General features: G+C 36.3%; 1 protein-coding gene across 2 annotated transcripts in view; it reads right to left on the minus strand.

Moving 5' to 3' along the window:
• Positions 1–18,205, minus strand: part of PALLD (palladin, cytoskeletal associated protein) — a 182,429-nt gene that overhangs the window by 116,288 nt on the left and 47,936 nt on the right. For both annotated transcript variants that reach the window (XM_066186016.1, XM_066186015.1), the window contains exons 2-6: positions 8,033–8,211; positions 5,654–5,720; positions 4,966–5,071; positions 3,942–4,016; positions 1,238–1,379 (exon numbers count right to left, since the gene is read on the minus strand). In XM_066186016.1, the coding sequence (XP_066042113.1) occupies positions 1,238–1,379; positions 3,942–4,016; positions 4,966–5,071; positions 5,654–5,720; positions 8,033–8,211 (569 nt within the window). The remainder of the gene's footprint in view (positions 1–1,237; positions 1,380–3,941; positions 4,017–4,965; positions 5,072–5,653; positions 5,721–8,032; positions 8,212–18,205) is intronic.

Raw genomic sequence — 18,205 nt, forward strand, 5'->3', positions numbered from 1 at the left:
GTGCTAGAGCTTCAATATGAACTAGAGTCAAAAGCAGCCAAGTGGGATGCCACAACTGGCATCACTAATGTGTTTTTCTCAATCCCTTTGGCAGCAGAGCACAGGCCAAGTTGGCTTTCACTTGGACTGGTGTCCAGTACATCTGGAATTGACTGAGGTGAAGACAACCAGGACCTCTTGTTGCTAGCCAGGCTAGAAACAAGGAGAGGAGTTAACTGCAGTGTTAAATCCAATGCTAGGGTCCAGTGGGACCAGAAGTGAAGATTGTAATGGCAATACCTTTAAATTGTTGTAACCTGTGATTTGACTTGCATATTATAGGAATTACTATACCAGAAACAACATGAAACAATTGAGGAGAAGTTCTCACAAGAAGCAGTGCAAGGGCAGTGATGACCTGGCCTGGGCTAGCTTTGGTGCTCAGTAAGCTCATGCAACACACCACCTCTCCTATACTGAGTATCATCATAACAGATGGAGCCTAAAGATATGGACTAACTGAACTCAAAGTAGGTTTTGTGAAATTTTACAGGGATGATGCAGAGACCAAGGGAATGATATCTGTGTACTGGACCAAAGGATAAAAAAGTGGTGGTTCATGAGGATCTCTTGGCTAGTGTGGGACCTGAGCATGACATAAATGGTATGGAATAATGGGGTGGAAAATGTCCTGGTTTTAAGTGGGATGGAGTTAATTTTCTTCACAGTATTGGGCTGTGTTTAAGATCTGTGCTTAAAACACCATCACTCTCTAGGTGATACAGACACTTTTTTTAATAAAGGCCTTTTCTGCTACTTGTATCTTGCTGATAGTGAGGAGGCTGGGGATGCACAAAGAATTGGGAGGGGACAGAGCCAGGACAAACAAACTGCACTGATCAAAGTGATACTCCATACCATATGAAATCATGCTCAGCATATATATCTGGGTGACAAAGAAGGAAGGGGTAACATTCAGAGTTAGGGCATTTGTCTTCCCAAGCAACTTACAGGTAATGGAACCTTTCTTTTCTCAGAACAGCTAAACACCTGCCTGCCCATGGGAAGGGGTGAAAAGATTTCTTGTTTTGCTTTGCTTCTGAGACTTTTGCTTTCCCTTTAAAACTGTATCTCAACCCGCGAGTTTTCTCACTCTTACTTTTCCAATTCACTTCCTCAGCACACTGGGGGAGAGTGAATGAGAGGATCTGTGTGGTCCTCAACTGCTGGCTGAAGTTAAACCATGACATTGCCTTACTTTTTTGGAGAATTCTGAAGTCTGGAGAATCTTGAATTTCAATGCCCTGTCGAAACCACTTAACATGAATGGGAGGGGGTCCTCTGACCCTGCATTCCAATACCACGACTTGTCCTTCAGATGCTGTGGCATTTTGTAGCTCCTGAAATATAAATATCACAAAACGCACAGGGGCACTTTACTTCCTTAAAAATAGTCTTTTTTTCCCTCTGTAACTCAAATTTATTTTATTGTGTCATTACATTTTTGTAATAGACATTTTCTTTCGTTCTGATTGAATTTAATACACCTCTGTAATTAAAAAATTATTGAATAGGTTATTTACAAATACATTCTTAAAAAGACCAAAGATGGGAAAAATGCAGAAGTATTTAATTCCTCAAATTCACACATGAAGTTTGCTGCGTGAGCTTTCCATTTTTATTCTTCTTCCACAAACTGAAATGAAAATTCTGCAACTAACTACACACTGACTGACTTAGTCCTGAGAGAGTAGCTGAGCTGCTTTCAGGTCCACCTCTAGAAGATGGAGTTGCTTTTCATCTGAGCCATATATAACAAACCAAGCAAAATTAGCAAAAATGACACCAGTATGATTAGGATATATTAACTAGTATACGGATAGCTTCTGAGACAGTCCTCTGCCTGTAATAAATCCTTGTACACATGTGAAAATTTTCAGAAAAGTCTAGATCTTTAATGAAGAGCTGCAGTGAGAGGGAAACACAATATTTTAAGTAACAGAACTGACAGGTGATAGCCACTATTTTTACCTTTGTTATCTATTTTAAGATTAAAAATCAAAGAGTATTTTTTACTCTGCAGTAGCTGTCTCATTTTCTTTTCAACTTATTGACAAAGTTTTAGACTTTAATGCAGCAAAGCACTTGAAGTTAGGGCTAAGCTCAGTCATTCCTAGTTTCTATTCATAGATCTCTAGTTAATCAAATGCGTAAGAATTTTGTTACTTGGAAACCTAAAAACCTCTGAGCTGTTCCCTGAACTTGATATGGAGAGAAATTTATGTCAGGAAGCTGGATTAAGTACATATTTTGTTGTTTGTATCTGCTTTGTTTCTTCTGTAATTATTTTTTTTGGTTTGGTATGTCCCAGCTGTCTAAGCAAGTTAATAATGAATTTCAGGGACAAGAGGTATGAGCATTAGGAAGAAACAGCAGAGTTTTGATTGCTTTGGTAGTTTCTGGATGGGGGATGACTTCTCCTGTTTCCCACTTTGACTTGGAAACTGGCTGCCTCCCAACCCTGCACTAACCACATTCTCTAATCTCTTGCACCTCCACTATTCACCCTTCTGTGACACCTGGGTGCAGTATGGGTGCAGAATTATGAGGGACAGAATCAGACCTCTCTTGACATGAGACAGGAATATGATGGAGCCAAGCTAGACAGCTGTAGAGACCAGGGCTTACTCTTGCTTACTCTTGTCTCTAGCAAAACTATTTATAACTGTTCCATATTAATTTTTAATCAAATGTTTTCCTGAAGTAAGAACCAGAAATGTTTCATTTTGGCTTCAACAAGTAGTGATTAAATAATAATTACCACTATGGAAATCATTGTTTGAGGCACAACAAAATAATATTTTCAACTGAAGTTGTATTTTATAGATCAGGGAAGCATGCCATTCTTTTTTTTGCTGCTACCTAATTCCCCATTCTTAAGTTTGATTTGGGATGAACATGAAGACAAATACTGACTTAAGTAATTACCTAAGAAATAATGAATAGAATTTTCTGAATAGAAACTTCTCTTCTAAAAAGTATAATCAGCAGGACTAGAGAAGGGACTGGCTCTTGTACTAAGCACTGGTGAGGCTGCACCTCAAATCTCCTGCTCAGTTTTAGCCCCCTCAGGAAAACAATTGAGGTGCTGGAGCATGTCCAAAGAAGAGCAACAAAGATAGTAAAGGATTTAGAGCACAAATCCTATGAGGAGCAGCTGAGAGAAGGGGGGCTGTTTAGTTGTGAGAAACAGAGGCTCGGGGGACGTTATTGCTCTCTACAACTACCTGAAAGGAATTTGTAATGAAGCGGGGGTTGGGGTCTTCTCACAACACACAATTGGAAAAGAGGAAATGGCTTCACGGGAGGTTCAGACTGGATATTGGGAAAATTGTTTTCAGAGAAAGGGTTTCCAAGTACTGGTTGCCCAGGGAAGTGGTTGAGTCACCACTTGTGGAGGTATTTAAAAGCTTTGTAGATGTGGTACTTATCAACATGGTTCAGCAGTGGGTTTGGTTGTGCTGGGTTAATGGTTGGGCTTGATGATCTTAAACGTCTTTTCCAGTCAAAGCAGTTTTATGATTTTTACCTTACAATTTTTTTTTTCTAAATCAGATTTAAAAAGCCTGTGTTACTTGTTCTTATCTGTAGATAAATTATTGTGAATGAGCTTTGTCAAGACTCTTATATGTAATTGGTGCTTACCTTGCTATATCTTACAAAGATTTATGGTTGGAGAACAGTCAGAGGCATAAGAAAAACTCATGCAGAATATTCATTTAAGTCCACTAGTAGAATGCACAAGAACTTCATTGTTGCAGTGGAAAAGTATTTTCTTATGAAGTCATTGATACTGAAAAATTTGAATGTGATCAAGTCTTCCTGCATTAGGATACATAATTGCGATATTTTCTTTTGGACTGTAAGAATATGATATGAAACTCATGATGGATAAAACCTACCTTTGTAAAAATAGGTGCAGAATAGATCGGCTTGGGTCCATCCAGATGGTGCAGGTATGAAGTAGGACTTTGAACCTGCAAAGCAATGCAACAATGCTATGAAATGGAAAGAATACTAGTTTCAATGATACAGCCCCTGCTTATATGCAAAAATGCAAACTCTCACATGTGCAGTCATCTTATGGTGCTTTCTTTCTACCACACCTCTTTGGAGACAAAACTGTTTCACATCTGTTATATTTCTGAAATCAAAATGAAAGATTTGAAGGCTTTTATACTTCCAATGAGAATTTTGTATCCAATTATTTTTGCTTAAAATATCTTGAGAATTTGACTCTTGTTAATAGCTTCAAGTAAATCCCTAGCACTAAAGCATTTTTGCTTCTCCTGCTAATACATCCCTTCACTGATGCAGTGATAAATAAATCCAGGTATCTAAAAGCTTATCAAGGTTAGCCTAAGGAAGAGAATTTACCGTGTATAGGCTGACAGAGATTTTAATTTTGTTTGTATTTTATGATTTATATGTAAACTCTAAGTCAGCCACAGTGGCATTAAAGACTTAGTACAAATGAACAATGATTTTCTATGTTTAACATCTAGATAGTAAAATTTATTTTTCTCTAAAAGGCCCAAAGAAATGACAGCAATATTAAATTTAGTAACAAAATTTAAAACTTCTGTTAAAAATATTGCAGGCAATCATTTGGAGTACATTCTTTTGGGACTAGAACAAGTCACTATTAAGGAATAAACTCGGTAATTTTCATCATCACCAGATCTGTTTGCTGCTCAAATGCAGTGTTGATTTACACACTGTGTAAGAATCCACACGTATATTTTCTTTTATGTCCCATTCAGTGGATAAATACTTAATTTCCAAAAATCATCGTTCTTAATACAATAATCTAAGTTTATAGTTTAACAATATAATTCCTCAAAATGACAGTTTTTCAGGAGTTGCAAATCTTGGAAGAAAATTTGAAATACTTTTACTAATTTAAAAATTGGTGTCTAAAAATACCTGGTGACTGGGCACAGAGATAGGTTGAATTACAGCTGTGGTCACTCCTGATTTTGGTGTAGAAGATCCTATTGTCAAGGAAACAGAAGTGGTTTTCTTCTGGGCCCTGAAAAATAAAAACCCAGGAAGCGCTTTATAGGATCTGAAATGAGAACGCGTTAGTTTTTAATACATAACCCACCTTGTACTTTACACATATTTAAATATGTCATTATCAACTGAAAAGATCAACATGAATGATGACGATCAAGATGGACGGATGAAGCTTGAGTAGAACACAACCTTTGGCTAATTTACGCTTCCTCACACAATAAAAAGTACTGATTTAAGATGAAACTAAAAGGTATTTCATTCCTTTAATTGTAGTCCTCTACATATTTCTTTGGAGGCACTGGACTGGGTCACTACAAATGAAAACTTTGTTAACTTGAACTTACTTGTGAGTATGAAAAGTTGGTATCAACAAATATGTTGTCAGGGTAAGGCCGGTCTTCTCTGACAGAACAAGCAAATTAATACAATTTACAACTATAGTACTACACATTTATATCAGATGAGAGAAATAGATAAGTCAAGGCATACACAAGTGTACCCCAGATGCTAATTCAGATTCTAAAACTACCAAAGATTTTCCAGTATCCCTTATTAAAAACATATACACAATATTGGTACTGCTTTACATACTTACTGTGGCATAGCTCCAGATTTTAATTTGAAAATTAAACTTTCACTCTCTGAATCTGTAGAACTCGCACCTGGAAAAGAAAGTTTTTTCAATAATCTCACATCTTTTTATTGATTTTATTTAATGTTTAAATTCCAAAGAAAAAAAAAACATGATACTTTTGCATTTCATGTCAAGAATTGAGAACTCTCTGTAACAAATTATGGCATTTTTTAAATCTGACATAGATTGTAACTATGTACTTTAAACAGTTACAGAAATCATAACCATGCCAATTTAATTGCACACTGCTTTCTCTGGGCTCCTAGCTGTCTCCCTTCCTATTGAAACAAATATGGCTGAGACAGAAAAAAAAAAAAAAGCTGAGCACTATTGCTCTACAGGAAATGTATAATTTTATTTACTTAAATTTTAAATTTGAAGCTTAAGCAAACAGATGGCTTATACACAGATAACAAATCTTCAAACTTAAGTAAGAGCAACTCAGTATACCAAGACATTTTCAGACTAAACTTGCTTGCCCATGATGTCCACATTTTAGACTATTTACATTAACCTACACAAAACATTTATGTACTGCTGTTTCTTGCCAGTGGAAGTCCTGATATAATGTATGTGTTTGGCAATACCCAGAGCTTACTTAAAGAAAAAAATGTGGAAGCATTTATTCCCTTTGTCCTATTTTTTCCTAACAACAGATACTTCACACATTCATTCTAGACATTTACGCAGTACATATTATTCCTCAAGGAATTTGTGCATATATATGGATAGCTGTATGTTTAATACAAACCATAAGCACTTCATAATCAATACGCATAGTATAGCATAAATGGATTCTAATGAAACAATGCTGGGACTGAAATACCCAAGAACCCTATTGTTACGAAGTTTATACTATAAAAGAAATCAAAGCAATAAGTAGCACAGAACAGACTAGAAGAGAGAAGCAAATGTCTACTCATCAAAATGGGTCTACATTAAAGGATTTTTTAAGAACACAGAACAACCAGGTCTTGCATGGCTGGGCCTGCTGCACAAAAGGAAGTATGACGCATCGGTGTCACCGAGTCTATTAATGTACAAAACAATGCTTGTGTGTCAATCTGCTTTCCTTAAAAATGACAGGGGAGGAGCCTAACAGCTTGTACAAGTCTCTCTCTTTCAAAGTAATGTTATAAAACTTCAAGATAGGACTTCCATAGAGCAAGACTGACAGATGTCAAAGAATGAATTGTTTTATTCACAGCATCTCTCTGCCTAGCTCTTTCATCTTTTACTGTTGCTTCTGTCCTTAAAACTTCACACAGCAATATGTATTTGTACTACACCTGAGTATTTCTGAAATCATGATACTTCTGTAAAGAAAACTCTTACTAGAATTTGTAAGATTGAGAAAAGTCTTGGGGATTTTGTTCATATATCCCAATGGGGCATTAAGAAGTTCTGAGAATAAAGGGCATAATGAAAGAAATCCTATAGAGGCGCATATGTAATGACTTAACTAATTAACAGCAAGAAGTTTTTTGTTTTGTTAATCAAAAGCTATTTAATAATTTTGGTGTGTCATTATTCAGATTTCTTACAACTAATTCTTATGTTTATTTTATGCTTTCAAATTTAAATTAATTTTAATGAGTTACAAAACTGGTAAAAGAATATAAAGTTCCCAATTTTTTTTTTTTAATTAAAATAAAAATCAGTATCCAGTTAAGATAATCTTGCCTGAAATACAGTTCTCTGCTAAAAAAATAACTTAATAATTTTACTCATGATCATCATTAACTTTTCTCAGAGAAAATAATATATGAGTTATGAATAATTTTGCAGTCAGGAAATATTTTGACAATAATGTCCAGCTGTTTCTGGACAAAACCACTATGAATGACTTTAATCTGACTTAAAATGAGTATATCAAAGATAACTGATTATAGTACATTTACACATGACTAAAGTAGACTCATTTGGGACAGCCACAAAGAGGAAGGGAGAGCACAGGGAAACGGTTCAAAACTGATATGGGGATTACAGTTATCATGAAAATCATTATTGTATAACTAGTCAAATCTTGAACTAGTAATTTACAGAAGTACAGCTTAAAAGCTAGTGATATGCCAAAGTTTTTGTTCCTTTTATTTATTTCTTTATCTCTTTTCTACCCTAAACAAATAGTGATCTACTCAGCGATTCCTCATACATTCTTTGAAATATCTGAATTAATACGATGCAATGTTCAAAATGTGTTGTTTTAAAGAGAAGCAGAGGAATACCATAAAAACACCACCATATTGAATGTAATGTTAAGATAAAGAACCAAAAGTAAACTTCGGGTTAGTTATCTTTTCTTATATGCATCAAGTTTTTTATTATTTTATCTCTTACCTTCAATGAAGATTTCAGCTGATGTGCTATCTGAACCAAAGGAATTTGAAGCCAGACAAGTATAGCGTCCAGTGTCGTCTTCAAAGGCTTCTACTATAATTAGTGAATGAAGTCCTCCACTTTCAGAATGGATCTGAATGTCAGGGGAATTCTGGAGTTCTTTTCCTTCACAGAACCATCTGCAGCCCACACACATTTAGAAAGACAAATAAAAAAAGAATATAAAGGACTGGTTCGGGCTCATCGCACACAAGAAGACATTACATTCTGTTGCAAAAATCTAAATTGCTACTGAAATCAGCACATGGTGTTTTGAATTGTTTAACAAAGAAAGTAATTCACAAAGAAATAACTTGCTGGAATAAACTTTGTTTAAAAGGTAGGGAGACATTTCTGAACACTAAAAAAATTATACACAACACATCTACATTTTAAAACTATCTCCTGTCCTAGTTTTGGTAAATGATTTTTTTCCTGCATAACTCACATATTGGGTTGTTTTGACCACAGTCTAATCCATTTCAATATACTTTACCACTCCCATCTACCAAAACCCCACTGATTCTGCACATGAAATATCTGAATCTGTAATCAGTGCCACAGGATCTAGCTCAAGGCCTGTCACTAGCGGAGTCCCTCAAGGGTCGATATTTGGCCCAGTATTATTCATCAACAGCTTGGCTGGATGAGAAGGTGCCTCCTCAGCAAGTTCATTGATGACACAAGGCTGGGAGGGGTGGCCGATACCCCAGAGGGCTGTGCAGCCCTTCAGAGGGACTGTGGCAGGTTGGAGAGATGGGCAGAGAGGAACCAGCTGAAATTCAGCAAAGGCAACTGCAGGGTCCTGCACCTGGGGAGGAATAACCACAGGCTGGGAAACTGAGCTGATGGAAAGCAGCTTGTGGAGAAGGGCCAGGAGGTCCTGGTGGACACCAAGCTGCCCATGAGCCAGCAGCGTCCTTGTGGCCGAGAGGCCGATGGTGTCCTGGGGTGCATCAGGAAGAGCATTGTCAACAGGTCAAGGGAGGTGATCCTGCCCCTTTACTCAGCCCTGGTGAGGCCTCATCTGGAGTGCAGTGTCCAGTTCTGGGCTTCTCAGGAGAAGAGAGACATGGAGCTTCTGGAGCTCCTGTTGAGAGGGCAACAGAGATAATTAAGGGACTGGAGCATCTCTTATATAAGAATAGGAGCTGAGCCTGTTCAGCCTTGAGAAGAGACAACTGAGACAGGACCTCATGAATGTTTGTAAGTATTTGAAGGGAGGGTATCGAACGGATGCATCCAGGTTCTGCTCAGTGTTGTCAAGCAATAGGACAAGAGACAGCAGGCAACTGATTCACAGAAAGTTCCACCAGAATATTAGGAAGAACTTCTTTACTGTGCAGTTGACTGAGCACCAGAAGAGATTGCCTAGAGAGGGTGTGGAGTCTCCCACACTGGAGATACACAAGAACTGCCTGGACGCAATCCTGTGCCATGTGCTCTGTTTGAGCAGGGAGGCTGGGCCAGATGACCCACTGTGGTCCCTTCCAACCTGACCCAATCTGTGATTCTGTGATTTCTGTCCATCTTTCCCATCAACCTAACATAATCCCATGGCACAGGTTTCATATTGGTAAGCTTTAAATAGGTTTACTCTTGCTTTAGATCAAGAACATAAACTGGTTTCCTAGGCCTGGATTTTTATCTATGTAATACATCTTCCAGTACCAAAAAAATATGCCCCAACAAAAGTGCTGCATTTAGGTACAGACAAAACAGACACTTATCTAGGATGACTTATATGTAGGTAAAAGCAAAGCAGAATTTTGTTTACATCAGGTCAATCAAGCATCTGCCAGTGTGAGATACTCTGTGTTCTCAACCCATAGTGCTGCCATGAAAGTACCTGTTCCCACCTTTTTTCTGTTTGATGCCCTCATATCAGGCAGTCCTATTACCCTAGGTTATGCCATGAGTTCTCCCTCTCTGGCAGCCCAGCAAGTATTACAGTGTCTGCTATGCATTTTTGCAGGGAGGCAGGCAGACTGGAGAGTCAATAAAGGAAAATCACTCATGAGCAACCATCCTTCCGTTCTCAAATTGTCCCTATATCCTGGAAACAAATTTTGCCAAGCCTTGCCAGGGCTGTTATTCCCATTCCAGTCCTGCAAACCCCCTCTGATCTTTACCACTCTGTTTTCCCTTCTCACCCCGTAACCCTAATCTGTGTTTTTACATGTCCTCTCCCTTCCCTCCTTTCCCTCTTCTTCCTCTTAACCCAAAATTAAAATCTTGCTCTACTGAGAATAATGACAAAATGAGCAATTCTTGACAGCAAGCCTCAAAAGGCATCTTGCCCCCCAAAATTTTAGTTTTCTACTCAAGTATGTTCTTTTTTTTAAAATTAACAAATATAACCTCAAAAATTTATGGATAGTCAATGCAAAGTAAAAATGAACGATTTTTTTTAAATTAAATATTTAAAATTTGCCACAAAAAATTGGTATCATTCCTTTAATTTGTATTTGTTGATGAGAGAATTTTTGCAGTTACATCCCAGTAATACTTCAGAGTTAATTTTTTCCCCTCTATCAGATGACTTCCAATTACCCCCACAACCAAAATAACCCTAGGGAATTACAGAGCTCCCTACCTATTTAGGACAAGCATGTAACACTACAGGATGACAGATACTATAAAACAACAATCAGTGAGGAGTCTTTAAAATTAAACTGCCTCACTTCTATTGTTCTTTTTAATTACAAAGTTCATGCAATTAACATAAACATATTTTAAAACATCCTTCTGAAAATATTACATTGTAAAACTTGAAATGTCATGCTTATTTCATAATGCAGAGTTAGGAAACCTACCAGGTTTACACACAACACAATTCCCCTTAATAACACAATTGTAGGCAAGCTCTCTGTGTTTATGAACAATAGATGTTTTATTCCTGAAGGCAAAACCCTCAGTTGGTAGTGGCATTAAAGCTACATGCAATTGTCTTCAGTAATTAAAATACTGACAATTTCCTATTCTGTCTTCTGTTGCCTAGATAGTGCAGACAGAAAGCAACATTTTTGGAAAGAACTAACAAACTTCCATTTGTTTACTCAGCAGACCCCTTTGGCCTACTTTTACAACTATTTGCCTTGAAGACAAATCTATTCTGTCAGCTCTACCACCAAAATTAACATTTCTCTTCCCCCTCTTCCCCTCCTTTCCTCTTGTCACAAGTCGTCCTTTCTACCAGTGTGAGGACCTCTGCTACTATTTCTGATTCTTAGACCTTCAGAGTCCTAACCTCTGTGTAGCCTTTCCTAAGCTACATTTAAAAAAATATGCACATGAGAGAGGTTAATTCAATTTCTAGACAATCACAGACAAGAGCCTGTAACATGAGGCCCTACATAACCGTTTGTTCTATTTTTCTTTCCTTTCCAGAAATATCCTGCAAAGGAAAACATCTCCTTCAAGCCTAATTATTATCTCAGACAGATCCCATTTTAGTTTCATGCAAACTGTATGGCTTTCTATTGTTTCCTAAATTCCACGTTCACAAAATGTTTAAGAAATCATCATAAGCATAAGAACCTAAAATAAAAAAATTCCATTTATATATTTTTGTCAGATAACATTCCGTAAGTGAACTGTTTTCTTAGGAGGACAAGTTCTACATTATCCCTTGCTTTGTACATACACACGGTCAGTCTCAAGTAGTGGGAGCTATTCCTCAGCACTAGCTGAGGATTAAGACTTGTATCACATCAGTGTCATACTGAAAACAAGTCCTGACCTGCTACATCAGCCCCAGATGAAAGCACATAAGTAAGCAATTCAATACCAAATTACGTCAGCTATCATTAAGGCAATGTTTGATGCATGGGAAACACACCTGGTGTGGGACTCCAGTGTTTATTGTGGAAAGAAGAATTCACCTTCACAATTGGCAAAAGCACAGGTATTTGAAATGACGAACACTGGAAGAGGCTTAGTTGTAGTCTCTTTCCTTTTCTAATTGTATTTTTTTTTCTTTGTATATGTTGATAAAAGAGGAGGATTACTTGTCATGAATTTCTTTTGGTGATTACATCAAAATTAGGCGAAAAAAAAACCCGCAATTTAAATACTTATTCAGCAATAACTTGCCAGTTGCCAGTTCAGTTCAAGAGAGTTAGTGAATTCAGAAAAGAGTCATCAAATAAAAATAAGTGAAGCATTTTTTCCCAAACATAGACTGAATTCTACTTTTTCATCTTATATATATATATTTGCGCAGTCAACCTTACTGCATTACAATCTGAATAATCATGGAAGAGGATTTTCTGCTCCTAAGGACTGAAAGAGATTCAAAGATAAATCTTTGAAGCACTCCCTCTTTCTGCAGTGGGATCACTAAAGCAAGCAACAAATCACTATCAAAGGGAAACTGAGCCAAAGAAACCAGGACTCATGGCTAGACACAGAAAAATAGCCACAAAGCAAGTCTTGCAAGAAAATTGCAGTTTTATGCTAACTAGGGCAGCATTAACTCATGTCCAGTCTATTCCAGCCTACTGATCCTCTTGGGGATAAGAGGATTACTTTCTAGCCACGAGAAGGCAACAATACTTCTGGAGAGTTAAAACACCTCAAACCAAACCCATCCCGAAAGACAGTGAAAATAACGCAGAGGAACAAATGCACGGCAGATGCTTTGGGAAGAAGAAAATTCTCTATATAGGGACCATTGTTTTAAAAAGACACCTCTTTCAAAACTTCTGGATACCAAGTTAAAAATATCAACTCATTTCTCTATCCCTGTGTTGCAGGTTCTCAGTATTGCATTAAGTAAATAGAAACAAAACAGGCAGAGACACCAACAAAAGGCTTTGCAGATATGTGTACGTATCAGTCCACAGAATAAGACTTCCAGCTTGCACCATGGGTGCATTCCTGCAGGCCATGCCACCGTTCATGTAAATTTGTACAGAACTGTCCCCTTGAAAAAGAACAGAAACTACTGTAAGATGTCAGATAATGGCTGAGCAATTAAAAAAAAAGGAACATACATCTTATATAACTGAAATAAATTTTATTAGTTGTTCTGTATCTTACCAAATTTCAAATTACACTGAATTTTTCTGCTCTTTCCTACTTTCTTCCACATTCTTTTCCTACAATTTTTCTTCTTATGTGCATTTCTACTCTTTGCCTTGCTTTTTCTTCACCCGTGCTTAGTTTACACCTACATTGTATCTCCTGTATATTAAAATTATAGTAATTAAATACATAATGCAGACAGTGAAACAATCACTAGACTGGAAAGTCAACAGACAAGGAGGAGATACTTTGGTAGCAGGGGAACAATGATTAGGTACTCATTTTTCATGCCCTAAACCCCTCTTTGTTTTACTATTGGCTACACTGCAGCAAAACCAGAACAGCAAACAAAAAAGGACAGTCAGATGCCAGGTGAGCAGCAGTTCATGCACACTGACATCAAGTAGCAAGCCACACAATATGCCTTTCTATTCACTCGTCTTTTCTCTATGCCCTCACAATCCTCCATGCATGGAAATACAGAGGAGCACGTGTGTCTGGGATTTTAATGACCCTGAACAAAATATAAACAGAGTTGAACAGTACACTGACTAAGTAAGCACAAGGGTCTTAAGAAAAACAGTTCAAGGTTCTCTCTAATGCATAATCCTGCTGGAACTTATGTTTTTTGAGAGTCACTGAGGAATAGAGAGGTTTTCCTCTCTGCACACTCTTAAAGTTAATTTAAAATGGCAGCTGGAGTGAAACTTTAAGATATAGCCTTAGGGAGAAATTATAATAGAGAATTCTGACCACTACAGAAAGTGCAGAGAGATAAGTTGTAAATTAAAAAGTAATTTTATCCTTAGTGGTGTTAAGTATGTCCAGCAAGAAAAGTCAAAATGAAATACTCTGACATTCCTGTACTGGCAGAGTCAGCATTTCCATCACAATACTGTGTAACTCCCATTTTGTTTTTCTCCATTGAAACTAAGCAGTCCAACACTTCCAGACTATAAAACATTACTACTTAAAGAACCTAAAAGAAATCAGCTTTGTCATAAAAGATTTAGAGTACACTGCAGGAATCAAATTATTCAGATGCTTACAATTCTCTACACACTACCCAATTTTTGTGCAATATATATTTCATTATTTGTACAGGCAATTCATAAGAGAATTGCCAATAACAAAATACATACTTTAAATATTTATATACTGTAATCCTAAAAAATCAAACCAAACCAAAACAAAAAAAATCTTAATATAAATGCTGGTGCTTTGCCTGAATTTCCAGTTAAGCAATTAAAAAAATATCTCTACATACTGAAAACCATAGAAGCCAATTTTATAATAAAATGTGTGTTACATTATAAGCAATGCACATTGTTTTAATTGACTTAACTGATTCTTCAGATGTTGCACAGTGTTCTCCCAGCTCTCACAAATTTCAGTGAGGACTTCACATCCAGCTGAGTAAACTGCACAATTAGGTACTTGGAGACCAAAACTGTCCTTCTAAAGCACCAAAGAATGGCAAGAGAATACCAAAATTGTTGTATTTTCAAGACAGGTATCAACATTTCAGTCTGCCATCTCCTAGAGGTTAATTCTGCCTCCTCTGAAGAGAAGCTTTGCATCATGCTCTGTGCAAGGATGCAAAGCAGACCAGCTGAGCCATGGGCTGCAAAGCTTTCAAGAACAATGAGTGATGGCTTCTGTCACTGATTGCAACCTGCAGGAACTCTATAGATGACTTTTTAGCTTATTCCTGCCATTAGGAAAATTTCTTCCCTACATTCCTGTGTAGGTTTTCCAAACCTCTTTCAGCTTGCCTTACCCATGGAACAAGGACTCTGCTCTGTTTCATGTGGGGAAATAATCTGAAAGTAAGGTTGAGATTTTGATAGCTTCGTAAGAGATGCTCCGAGTTACAGCCTGTAGCTCATATCATTCTCTCTGGGTACTGCAATGTCCCACAGCCTTACCTAGACGTGTACAGCTAATTGCAAAAGAAAGACAGCATTGTCAGACTACTTTTTTGGATTAAAAAGTTATCGTTCTGTCTTAAAATCAGAGAATCAGCTTAGAAATTCTTAATTTTTTTTCAAGATTGTATCTTGCCCTTGACTTTGCAACTGTTGGCCTCACTTTGTAGCTTTTAAGTATAGAAGCTTTAAAGAAAAATATTTTCGATGGAAGCTGTTATTTACCTAAGTGATAGAGGTAGTCATACAAGAAAACACAAAATCCATGTTAGAAAGTATGAAAACAGAACACAACACTGAGAAAAGCAATGATTTCTGAATGTACAACTTTCCATATACCAAACCTTTTAGAGAACATTTCTTTTACTTTTTGGATTAAGTAATTTTAAATTATTTGCTCAACAGTTACCACTGTTTATTTTGCATTTTCTGGCAGTGGTAAAATGCATGTTGCTGATTTCAACTGTTCTACTGCTAAACTATTATTTGGCACAATAAGAATTTTTGATACAAAATGTATTTTTCTGAAGTTGCTGAATGTACTGAAATTCTTTCCTACAAATTTGCAACTGAGGCAACTACCTCTTGTTTCCTCAGGTCCTTCTGTTTTGTTTCAGCTTCCTATTATATTTTTAAAGGAGCATCATAATAAAAACTACTGTGAGCATTATAATATGAAATGAAATACAAATTGGTGTTTTTTATTAATTTTAAAGGAATGCTTACAGCTATATTTAGGTTCATACTTGGTTTTGGGTTTTTTTGGGAGTTTAAAAGTAGTTGCCTTGGTGTGAGAGAAGCACAAACAATAGTTTAAATAAATAAACAGACTTTTTTTTTACATTAATCATAATTTATGTACTATTAAAAATTAAAGAAAAGAACGAGTTCATAAAGCAAACACTTTCTAATTTAGTAAAATTCTATTGCTATAAATTGCAGGTCTCTCTGTTAATCCTGCAGTGCTATAAAAGTTGGAAGATATGCATGCTGTGATGCAGTAATGAAATACCTGGATATAAAGGGAAATATGCCTATTAATGCCTATAATGCAGAAGTTTAATAAAATCTTTTCTGTACATAACCAGAGATACTACATCATGTAGAAAAAGGTACTTGCTGTATGACTTACATGCAATCCAAACTTACTGATTTCTCATTAATACACATTTCTGTAATAACAAGCTGTGTAGGAGATTAAAGTAATGTTCACTACTTTTTATTCATTTCTTGCAGCAGAAACTTTTTTTAAACTGGATATGCTCACTATTTTTTTGGAACTCTGACTATAAGGAAGATACATAAATATTTAACATTAAAATGAGGAAAAGTATCTTGCAACTTTGTTGTTGATCTGGCTTCAAAGTCTCATAGGTACATTTATTCCATGCAGCAAAGAAAGCAGGGAAGTGACTCTTATTGTTGAGTGCACTGTGGGGTTGGTGCAAATGATATTTAGCAAATGTATCAATGGTATCCAAATGAGATACCACATTTCAGGTAATCCTGTTTCATCATGTGGATCAAAGACATCTGTGCAGCTGTTTTTATTCAACAAGAACAGCAGGGAGATCATATTTCTTTAACAGGCCAAAAAGCAGTCAACATTAAAGGAAAAATCTGTACGCTTACTTCTCTAACCAGAATGAACAAATATCTCTTAAAGAAGTTTCTTCTAAAACAATATTGTTTATGTTACAGTCAACCTTCAGAAATAACAGAATGCTGAAATGCATTCTGTAGTTTATTTTCCATTTTTGAAGCCCAAAGTTTAAATCCTACCTCACATCCTATTTTGCACTTTTACCCTTTGCCACAAAAGATTTATCTTTTTTTCCATATCTTTGTGCATTAGAAAAACACAAAGGACTTATTATTCTTGACCTTAACTATAGGTTTTCTGAAGACAAAAGCATTGTCCAGGTGTAGGTGCCTCCTGCAGATTTCACGTTTTCAGAAACCCTTCACAGAGCTTTCTTTTTCCTCTTTGGCCACAAACCTATGCTATAAAAGTACCACTTTGGGAAGTTGCAAGTTAATTGACAAATAGATGTAGATAGATAATTCAGTTTCTTCTATACTTTTGCAATCACCAGATCAAGAAAGAGTGAAAATTTTGTGCAATTCAAAGACCACTTATTTCTTATGAACTGCAAACCACCTTTTTTACAACATGCATGTTGATTATTTGCAACATGTAAGCTACTTATTCAAAAATAATTCATTTCATGGAGCAAATTCTATAACTAGTGGATTTGGACATATATACAAATTTAAAAGTTATGTGTCCATGTTCATATAGGTGAATAAAAAGCATGAATTAAAAATCCAGGAATAAATTATATGCAATTTAAGATAAGAAGTTTTCAACACTTCTATTTTTAAGACATTTTTGAGGGCTGCTGGACTCATTAGATAACTGCAGGCTAATTTAGTGAGATTCTTTATATCAGTCATTTTCTTCAGAATATTCAGAAAACTTACTGAATTACAAGTCATTAACAATATTTAATGTATCAATTTCCCTAAATCATCTCTTCTTGGATAGTGTATTCTCACTCTATTTTCTGAAGCACTGTTTTGTACCTAACATCTAAATGTTTATAAAAGAATATTTTATATAATCTGTTTGACTCGACCTGAGTTCCTGCCACATGTGTGCATGCTGCCACCACTTACAACTCAGCCATACAACTTTATCCATTTGGGATAAATCTAAAAAGGGGTTTTGAGATCCAGTGCAGTCTGGGTCAACATTGCTAGAGCCTCTTTGTGAGTGCCTAAGAAATAACTCTGTTGTCTTCTAGGTTGCTACACTGAAGTAGGATGAATCAGAATGACTGAAGAGAAAACTGCTACTCTCCCGGAAATTCAGAATAGGCACTTTCTGGCACAGCTGAGGAGTCAAAAGAACTCTTTGCTTCAATCCAATTACAATTCTGTATTTCAGTAATGAACGTAATCACTCAGCAACTTGCATGGCTACGCTTGACAATATTTAATTTTTTTCAAGCTCTCATTACATGCTAAATCTGAATGAAATTTCCTTTGGACAAAAGCCAATATTGTGTCACAACAAAATACTTTCAACTTCAGGTTGCTAAATTCTCTTTCCTTCACTGAAGTTTGTTCTCCTTAGCTATAAGACCCCAACATTTAATTATAAAAGTCTGAAAAT

The sequence above is a fragment of the Chamaea fasciata genome, unplaced genomic scaffold, assembly GCF_029207755.1.
Source record: "Chamaea fasciata isolate MVZ Bird 193981 ecotype frontalis unplaced genomic scaffold, bChaFas1.0.hap1 SCAF_6, whole genome shotgun sequence".
Taxonomy (NCBI): Eukaryota; Metazoa; Chordata; class Aves; order Passeriformes; family Sylviidae; genus Chamaea; species Chamaea fasciata.